General features: G+C 38.7%; 1 protein-coding gene across 6 annotated transcripts in view; it reads right to left on the bottom strand.

The window, feature by feature from the left end:
• ABI2 (abl interactor 2) overlaps nt 1–10,414 on the bottom strand; it is a 61,921-nt gene that overhangs the window by 6,260 nt on the left and 45,247 nt on the right. For 2 of the 6 annotated variants that reach the window (XM_083842851.1, XM_083842849.1), the window contains 5 exons: nt 10,188–10,334; nt 9,028–9,152; nt 5,076–5,234; nt 1,312–1,398; nt 816–989 (listed from right to left, as the gene is read on the bottom strand). In XM_083842851.1, the coding sequence (XP_083698977.1) occupies nt 816–989; nt 1,312–1,398; nt 5,076–5,234; nt 9,028–9,152; nt 10,188–10,334 (692 nt within the window). Of the gene's footprint in view, nt 1–815; nt 990–1,311; nt 1,399–5,075; nt 5,235–7,884; nt 8,059–8,949; nt 9,153–10,187; nt 10,335–10,414 lie in introns of all 6 variants that reach the window. The other 4 variants (XM_083842852.1, XM_083842850.1, XM_083842853.1 and 1 more) reach the window with 3 other exon arrangements.

Below are 10,414 nucleotides of genomic sequence, written 5' to 3'. Positions count from 1 at the left end.
ATTATCAAGAAATCACTCCCATCATACATAATACCAAAGTAAGTGAAATCCACTTAAGAAATAGAGAAGGAAACACAGTGCCTCTCTAAAACAAAATGCATGCCTACTGTATCATCAGGAACTTTTCCCTACAACCGCAGAATAGTGGGAAATACTAAACAGATGAAAGCTGCTTCAGAAAGTCAAAGAAATATGACAAAACACTGGCAAATATGAAACAGAAGATATGTATCATTATCCAGATAACATTTATACTATACACATTTAAAAAACTCTACAATCATACAGCATAGCTGTTAAGAAACTATTTCTACAGGGAAATATATATGGACATATACATACAATAAAATACACATATCTATGTACAGAGATACCGACATAACAGATGTATATACGCAATATGTAAGAAAGGTGTCTTAAGCATGTGCACCACTAAGAGGGAAGACTCATGAGTCTCTTAAGACTGGGCATGCTTTGCATGCCCCTTACAATGAGGCCGTTATAAGAGGGCTGCGCACATGCCTCCCTTGTAAGGGGGCTGTGTGCGTGGATCCTTGTAAAAGCCTTTTAAGGGGTGTGCCAAGCATGCCCAGCGTCTTAGAGGTGCAGGCCCGTGCCCTCTTCATGAAGAGCACATGAAGCCCTCATAGAGTCCTATGGGCATGCAAAGAGCACCCATGTTTTAGAGTCACACAGCGGGACACTTGGCACGCTTTGTGCACCTGTAAGAGAGACTTTGCACAGGGCTGGATACCAGGAGCATATAGAAACTATTACAAAAATAATCCCACCATCTCTAGCAGCTTTAAACCTACCCTTTTCTAAGTAGGTGCGTGGTGCCCAGGGAGGGTCCTCCTCCGCATAAGGATCGCTGTACTCCACCACTGCTGCTTCCTCCTCCTCGTAGTCCTCTGGAGGTGGGGGCGGCGGGGGGGATTCATCAAACACTGGCTCATCCACAGGTGGTGGGGGGGGAGGAGTATCTGAAACTGAAAATAAGCAGCAATGTAATCATAAGAGTATCTCTAAGAGCCATGGCTAAAGGTTTAAATAAGATTCCCTATCCCAATTATTGGCTCTGGCATCAATGTTTGGAACTTGTGAAGATACACTAGAGAATCATTGAATTCAATGAATCAGGATCCTCCAATTAAATTATTTCCTTTTTAGCCCCCCTTAGGAACTTCTGACAAACTTGCAGAGACAGTAAAGAAAGCAGAATTCTGGCTGTACACAGACAGATGTTTCATCCACTCGAAACAAAAGCCACATGCAGTACTAAATCATCGCACAAGGAAGCAGCAAACTTACTGTTTTCTTGAACTCTGGCCACAAATCCCATTAGCGGTAACTGTGGAGTTACCTGTAGGATGGAGGGGGGAGGAGGAGCAAGGGATGCTGCCACAGAAATTAAAAAGAGGCATTCAGTTAGAAACACAACAAAGCAGCAAACAGGAGAGTAGACATCATCACCACTCAGACAACGTAGCAGTCTGCCAAGAAGCTGCGATAAAAACGATGGCATTCAAAGAAAAAGGGTTCAGGGTGTTTATATTTCCAATCCTTACTTCAAGGAGATTTCTCTATTTTTAGTATTTTCAACTCAGCTCTTTTTCATAAGATCAAGAATCCGTGCTGAAGTAGTAGTCTAATCTGACTACAAGATTCCCTCAAATACATGTTTATTACTGCAGCAGTTTATTACTACAGGACTTTATGAATAGGCCTAAGAAACAAATATGCCAAGAGGTTTATTTCCCTACAATCCTCCACCTTTTAGATCCACTTAATATTATAAAGGTAACACCTTTTCTGTAACAGCATCCACAAAAACTTAGTACTGATGCTAGATATAATGAGTTTTCTCCAAAATGTAGGAAAAAAAAAAGCCTCATTTAACTTATTTTAGATGAACCAGACAAAGATGCCTTTGAGAAACAAAGGACTTCTGACCAGGGTCCTTGCTGGCAGATTAAAGCACACTGTGCTGCTGCAGAGCAACAGAGCCTACTCCAGATGGGCTGCCTTCGGTATCTTTCTACCTTGTTTTGCAAGCCACCAAACTCTGAACAGCTGTTTTGCTGGTAACAGAAGAACTGTCTTTGTATGATACACATGAATTCACATTTAAAGAATACACTTTCAGCTAGCTGCAGATGTTATACCACTGAACTGTGGTTTAAGCTAGGAATGAAAGTTTCAGTTATCTAGTTAGGGTAAAAAAAAAAATAACTAAATTACTTAATATTTTTATCTAGTTTTAGTCTCAATTTGTAAGGGTAATGCAGTACAATTGTTTTTTTTTAAGCAAGTTCCAGGATTATTTCTCAGAAATCACACTTCAGGAAAAGCACAACTAAATTATTTCTTGTTAGTAGTGGCATACAAAGACATTTAATCATGTCCAAAAGAACACCAGGGAAAAGGGTCTACACTTCATGTACCAGTACATTTATTTAGCTTATAGAACAGAGCTAATTAAATTTCAAGCTAATTCCAGAGCTGCTACATATGACTTAGTATTTCTCAGAATTAATTCTGAGTATTTCTCAGAATTAATTCACATCATCAAAGGAAAAAAAAAATCCAAGGTATTCAACATTAACATCTCAAATTTTCCTATTTGCTCATTTTAGTAACCAGCACTTTCTCTGCCACTCATGTTCACCTTCCTGTCACAACCACACACCCCAAACAAAGCATGCAAAATAAACATAAAAAGCACAATGCAGCAACCATCTTTTTTGTTGCAAGAACAACCTCGTACTTCTACACAAAGCAAGCTCCATTATCTTACCACTTAACTAATAGTTCTTGAGAAATTTTGAAATACTTTTCTAATTACAACCTCTTTGACTTGAATTAAGTGACTCCAGAGAGAGTATATTCCTTCTTTCAAGTATAACCACAGTAGCCAGGAAAAGTTTTGGTCTTGCATTTATGAAAGTGGGAAAAAGGAACTTGAAGTACTATTCAAATGCAGTAACATTCAGGAATTCAACATTCCTGTTCAACTATGAAGTGCTCCCCTTTTTAATTATACATGCTATGAAAATACTTAGTTTCAAAATGTTTTCTCTACTCAAGTCACATGAATACATACAATCCATATCTATCATATGAGACTAGCTTCAGTTTCCTACATCCCTTCAGCATGCTGCATATGTGTGCTATATATAATTCTTTGAAGGAGATAACAAGGCTTTCCAGGTAGTAAAATAAATCACTCTAGGCAAACAAAAAAATCCCTTTGTTAGCTTGGGTTGCACAATTTAATCAAAATGGTGATGGCTAACACTAGCTGACATCATTCCTTGTTTATTTTAACCTTTTGTCAAGTTTTATACTTAAGTCTACACACAGTGCAGGCACTATCTTATTATATTGTCTCTATATAATACATAATGACTCTAGTTTTGGCCTTTACTGTATTTGGTCAATACAGTAATTTATTTATTTTTTCATATAATGACATTTTAAAATAATGACTTCTTATAAAGTGCATCAGAAGAACTCTATTGCACTCCTGCTATCTCAAAAGATGAGATAAACACCGTCTTAAGCATTCCCACTCAGCTTGCTTTCATATAGACCACTGGTAGAAGTTCATCAACATGTTTGCTGTGGATTCATTAAGAAATGCTTGAGAGCACCTTTCCCAAGATAGCTTCAGCCTGGTAAGAATTCAGCTGTATGAACAGTGTGCAGTGCATACCAGCATCCCAACAAGCCCCCACTTTTTCCCAAGGGCTTTCAGCCTGTACTGAGCTCTATACTGCTGGCAGCTGAACTCCTACTGGTATTTAACTAACGTAGCAAAGTTGCACTACTTGTTAGGTGATATAACTGGCAAGGGTGTCTTTGGGACAAGTTTATGCTGAGATCGGTTAAGGGTCTGCATTTCCTTACTATTTTCTTTTCAGTTGCTGAAAATGTCTCACCATGAAGCAGAAAAATTACCTTATCTTAGTAGCAGTATTGAAGTAAATAAACAAAAATGACTATGCCACCATACTTGAAAAAAAAAAAAAAAAGGAAGAAAAGTATTGCTTTATTGCCAAACAACCTGCAAAGCAGAACAAGCCATAGCTGACATGCTCCCTCTGCCTGTGTAGGGTCTCTCTTTCATCACTACAAGCCAGAAATTTGTATTTTCTCCTTCTCTTTGGGAATGCTGAAAAGCAACCATGGCCTCCATCCCGCCACTATTACCCCTGCTCCTTACAGAGACAACAATCCCTCTATTCATAGGATATTCATCAATTACACATATTTGAGCATCCTCTCCTCTCAAGGTGCAGTCCAAAAAAATGGTTTAGTTTAACCACAAAGCTAATAAATTCTGTATTCTGCTTTTACTACAACAGCTTGTTTGTGTGTGACAGTATAATTGAAGTATTTTGTTTGTGATTTACAGCTCAAGTGACTGATCACCATAATCACTACTTTCTTTTTGGGTCCACAGACTGAATCATGGTTATGTAACTTCTTTGAAGTCTATTTGGCATCTTTATGATTACCTTTAACAATGCAGTGGTAAATTCCAGAGAATTATCCCTTTACTAATACAGAAATGCACAGCAGTTGTCAGAAACTCTGGATATACTGAAAATCCTCTTTACTGCAAAAGGTAATATTGAAAGGTTTCCTTTATAGCTCTTTCCCTTTCCTTCCTGTCTGTTCCCCTTCAGATTTCAATATGCACATAATGTGCTTAACAAGTAGCGCATATTTCAGGCAACTGGGCTGCAGTTTATTCATATAAGCTCCTCCATCCTCATTGTCCCCAGAAGGACCATCCACTTCCTTCTCAAGTTAAATGCACACATCTCTGATCTCTGGTAGATCGAAGTAATTCATCTGGCAACAAAGCCCATATTGTTCTGGGCTGCTTGCCATAGTGCAAGCTGAATGCTCTGTACTTGCACCACAGCTTCTGCATGGCTACCAGCACTCTACTGGTAGTTAATCTGAGACTAACCGCAAGATCTGCAGTGGAGACAAAATTTCAGAGACCTGAAGTCCAGTCAATTCACGCCTGCATTGAATTCAGCACAGCAGAAAACCTTTCTTACCTGGGTTCTGGTTATAAAAAGGTCCTCCATTCATCTGGTTCTGAAGGCTCGTCTGTGACGTGATCGAAGGAGGACGCCGATATGGCAAAGATCCCCCTATTGTTGGGGGCGTGTGTCGAGATGCAGGCCTGTTCATGCTGTAGAACTGAACTGGGTGACCTGGGTTAGAAAGGGAAATGTGTTACCAAGAGAAGAATGATGCCTGCCTTTTTTTTTTTTTTTTTTTTTTTTAATAGCTACATTCAAGATTCAAAGGCTTGGAAAGGTTTCTGTTCTTTAAAGACAATCTGCGTCCTAGGTGCATTCAGCCAGTTCAGCTACCAGACTGCCAAATACTGGATGTCTCAATAGCAACATAATAATTCTCCCAACTGCCTGTACTTAGCACTAATTGCAAAAGCCAAAATGGAAATGCAAAGGTATCTATGCTACAAAGTTTCAAAATGAAAGACAGTCATTCCCAGTTGCATATTTTATATAATGTACTATAATAACTTCTTGCAAATTCAGTCATCTCATTTATAAACCTGTGAAAAATAACACTTCACAGTCCAGCCATCAAGCAACACAACATGTGAAAACTATATGTATGCCATTTCTAAGATTCAGAGATGTTACCTTCTACAACTGAAAACTGTCTTATTGCTGTTCAAGAAATATACAGAGAATCATCTGGGGAGAAGAGAATGTTAGAAACTGCTTGAAGTACGGAATAAATGAAATCATACTCAAAGACCTAATTTTCAAGGAGCTGTCAATTGAAATAATTCCTTAAAACTTGCTCTCCATTCTAATCACTTCCTATATCAAAATAATTGATTCTGAATCTAACTAAGCAATATATGTTTTCCACAAAACATACGAACACAAAACTGGCAATTGACTTTGCATATCACTCATCACCACCCAATACTAATCAAGAAGTAAGGCTATTAAGGCAGCCTTTGTGCTCACATAAAATTCTCCAGCTTATATATGGTACACAACAGCACACAGTAAACTAGACTTCTTACACCCATATGGGTTATTAACTTCCCTAACTATTCTGCTTCCACCATTTGCACTAGAGGTAGATTTCAGGGTTTGCAGAAAAACAAGGGAAGAAAGCCAGATGGCCATTGTGGTTGAGGAGGCATACATGCAGTGAAGTAAATAGGGAAACAGAACACACGAATGAGCAATTTTTAAAAATCTGCACTGTTCTCCTTTTACATAAGGTGTAAGGAGGTTCTCCATTATGCTTGATTACTTTGCAAAACTCCACACTAGGTCAGTAAAGAAAATGCAAGTTGCTTTCTGTGTTACTTGCTTCTAAGAGCAATTGCATTAACTAGAGATTCCCATTCCTCCTGCTTTGTACAGGTATGTGCATCTCAAACAGCACACTTCTTACAGGTGAGGAACAAGAGCAGTTAAGAAGCAATCCACCTAGTAAAAAATGCTTTTCCACATTATTCCTACCGTACCTTTTCAGTATGTCTCCCCATTACTTAAAGGACTGTGAAATTGGTGGTGATTGCAAAGAAGGGGGAGAGAAGGAACAAGGATAAGAGGTCCTTAAGGACCAAAAACTACAACCTCGTAAATGGTAAACTATCCAGTCTCTTCATATATTTTATTTCAGAGAAGCTATGCAAGCCACCTCACTAATAACACAAGGAAACAGAAGAGCAAAAAAACTGAAATTTCTCTTACAAAATTGTAAGTAAGGGTTTGTAGCCATTGAAATATTAATTTCTGTTTGATTTCGACTTGTCCAAAATACAGAAGCGATATGGCTTTAAAACTGGGATACTGACAGTGCATAAAAAATGGAAAACTGAAGTGCTCTGACACACCTCATCTTCTAAATGTGAAAGTAGTTTAGACTTCAGTATCATCTGGATACCAGAATTCATCACAGTCCAGAAACTTCTGTCATAGTCATGGATTCTACTGTAAGTATTTTCTAATTTTATATGAACCACTGCACCTTAAATTAAATACAATTTCAAGAATGCTTCTGGCACCTGGTGAAATTCTTTCTATGAGAGACCAACACTAATAAACACACACATCAACTGATGCCCTTGTAATCAGATTCCACTATAATGAAAAGTAAGCCAATATGTGGTTACATGTTTTCTATCTAAACCAGAGCTGTACAATGCAGTGTAACACCTCATCAAAAGCTACCACAGAACTGTGCTATGGTTAGTAAGTACTACATGCCGCAACTTCAGCACATGAGAAAATGAAAAATGTGGGGTGATTTCATAAGCAGTAGAAAAGCAAGTTGCATTACATGCCGTTAAGTACTGACTCTAAAGCATCAAACCAAAATGCTTTAGTACTATTCTCCATAGCAAAAACTTGTGTTTTACTTCACTCCTACAAAAAGGATGCTCTCCTTAACAGTTCGTTGAAAGGAGACTTGTCATTTGAAAGCACTGAAGAGACGAATTGTATAAATTATACTTTGCTAGTTGCACCATTTTTAATCCGTTCCTAGAAGAGAATAATCAGACCCGGAACTCAGTAAAAGTCCCAGTATCCAAACTGCAATAAAATGATAATGTAATAAATAGCTACGTAAATGTAAAAAAGTAAAAATAATAAAGTGATGACTGCTGTTTATAAAACTAGCACACCTTGAATTGTCTGCTCCAACTATTACCTTATAGCTGAGTATTAGCAGATACTTTTTCTATATTTAAGACAAAAGAAAAGCCAATGGAAAAAAAATCAGTGCTTCTCAAGGAACTTTGAAAAGCCTTGGACCGTGATCACATCTGGGTTCATCTGCCCACACACCAGAGCAGACACTCACCTGTAGAGGGTGTGGAAGAAACAGCAGGGGGAGTTGGAGAGGTGAAGCCATCAGCAAGGGGCTGGGCTCCTGCAGCAGCATCTGGGGCAGCGGAGGAAGGGGCAGGAGCAGGAGTGGTGGGGGCAGGAGCAGAGGTAGCAGGAAGGGGAGAAGTGCCAGCTGAGCCAGCAGGGGCTACGTGAAGAAAGGAGGAAGAGGTGGAGTTAATAAGGAGATATGTTAGCAAGGATTAGAGAAAGCCTTTGACTATTCAGTGTTAGCACCTTACTGGATGCATAGTATTTTGGAATGCACGAGGAGATGGGAGAAAAAGCTACTAAAGAAAGGCTCATTCTTATGTAGGCTGCTCACGACAGTCAAGCAAATCCACTGCTTCTTTCTGGTCTGAAGGTAACAACCCTGAACTTTTCACTGCAAGTCATTACTTTGGAAAGATGTCTTCATTCCTTGTTGTTATTTACACTGCAATCTTTATCACAGTTGCCTTTAGCTTTTGTACTAATTAGAAAACATACAGAAGAGGAAAGACAAAATTTTCCCGTTCTTCGGTTCAGAAGCATCATATATTTCAGATCACACTGCAAGCCAACTATACACTCTTCTTCACCAAAAGTGCTGAGCAAAGGAAAAAGAATCACTTCCTATTTCTGGGAAGACTGGGGTCGTTTACACTGAACAAATGCCTTTTCATGACAACTCGGCTAGGCTTGCATTAATGTACTGAAGATTTACATTCTGCTTGCCTCTCTTTTAATCTAATTTTCTAAAAGCAAGCTTCTATAGACCTGTAGACAGCCAATGAAAAAGCACCAATTTGCTTAGAAGAACAAGGGAGACGTTTCCCCTGTCCACCAAAAAAAATATTGTGTCCTATCTGGTCCCATACAGGCAGCCAGGCAAAAAGTTCTGATAAATCGAGTAATATATAAAATAAACACTAGCGAACATCAGAAACTCCCAGAAAACACTCTACTTTATTCAGATTCATACTATCAATAGCTAGGACCAATTTCAAGGACTGCATGCTTCTGGAAGATGAATTTTGAGATTCCTCTTGGGGTTTACTCATCACGGTTTTTAGGAAATCTGCAAATGCTGAAGCTAATGCTGAGTCAGAAAGAGGAAAAGCAAGTTTCCGTTTACCTGGATAGACACTGGGAGGAGATGGTGTGGGAACAGCAATAGGAACACCCACACTGCCACTTCCACTGTTCTCTCGACTGCTGCTCCGACTACTTGGGTGGCTTCCTCCACTACTCCCACTGCTGCTGTAAGAAACCAAAATAATCCAGGAAATGAATATGCTGCTCTACATGCTGAAACACAAGATCCCTCAGACAGCACCTGAACTAATTCAGAGGAGTAATGGGGAACAAGGGAAAAGAAACAATGATGAAGACCTATATAAAGCTTAGTTTTCTCAGTAGTCGTCGTCATTTTGGTTACAGTGCAACAGATTTTTCACCTAGTTCTAGTGAACTTGCTCCAAAATGAAACACTTCTGAACTTAATGCCAAAGCACGCCACTCCAATATTGTAAAATCTCTGCTGAGCAAATACAGACCTTTTTCCTGTAACTTAAAAAAGGTACTGACTCTTTAAACTCTGCTTTATGTGCTTTCATATAAGACAACTGAAATAGGAAAAATTTAAGATAATCAAGTAAAAGTCACATTAAGCCAATCTATTTAGCCAGCATCGAGTATTTATGAAGTTTAAAAGGTAAAGATTCCACGGGAAGTATTTAGACCATATCATGAAACTCTTCTCATTATCCTAGAGAGAAGGCTAGCTTTCTACAGAACCTTTGGTAATACAACTCAGCTTTATTCTGTGTTTGAAGTTACCAATACCCTCAAAATACAATGCTCTTTTTCAACTTCTCAATCTAAAAACATCAAAGACTGTTCAAACAAAAATGTGAATGGTAAGCACACCAAGCAGTCCTTCAACATGCAAAACTTAAGTTGTGTACAATGTCTTTTCCCAGTTTTGTAAACATTTCACAAAATATCACAGTCTAAACACTTGGAAGATTACAAGATTTTAGTACAGCATTATGTGCTATAACTATGTTATAATGCTAAAATTAATGCAACCATGGGATTAAATGAACCATTCACAATTCACTATTCCAGTTTTATTACAACACATTGTCGACATGCTAAATGGCATCCATCCCCAGTTATCCTTGCTTGAAGCTTCACTGTCAAGGTGCAGATAGATTTCACATTTATCATAGCATTTTTGTCCATGCACTTATAAAACACTAAGTACACTTTGTGTGGGACTACTCTGAATACCTGTATGTGCGATTCCTCTGATTCACAGAAGCTGTTCTTACAGGGCTCTGCTGTGAGGGAGCCATATTGCGTGTTGGGCTAGGCACGTAGTCATTTGGTACCACCGGAGGACGTACTGGCTCCAAAGTACGATAAGGAGAGTGACGCCTACACAAGGACAAGCATATTAAGATAATAAGCAAATTAGCAAGGAAGCAAATTAAGATAATATAGACAAAGACATTTTT

Source organism: Anser anser (assembly GCF_964211835.1).
Source record: "Anser anser genome assembly, chromosome: 6".
Classification (NCBI taxonomy): Eukaryota; Metazoa; Chordata; class Aves; order Anseriformes; family Anatidae; genus Anser; species Anser anser.
The sequence above is the reverse complement of the archived record's forward strand: the minus strand, read 5'-3'. Positions and strand labels throughout refer to the sequence as shown.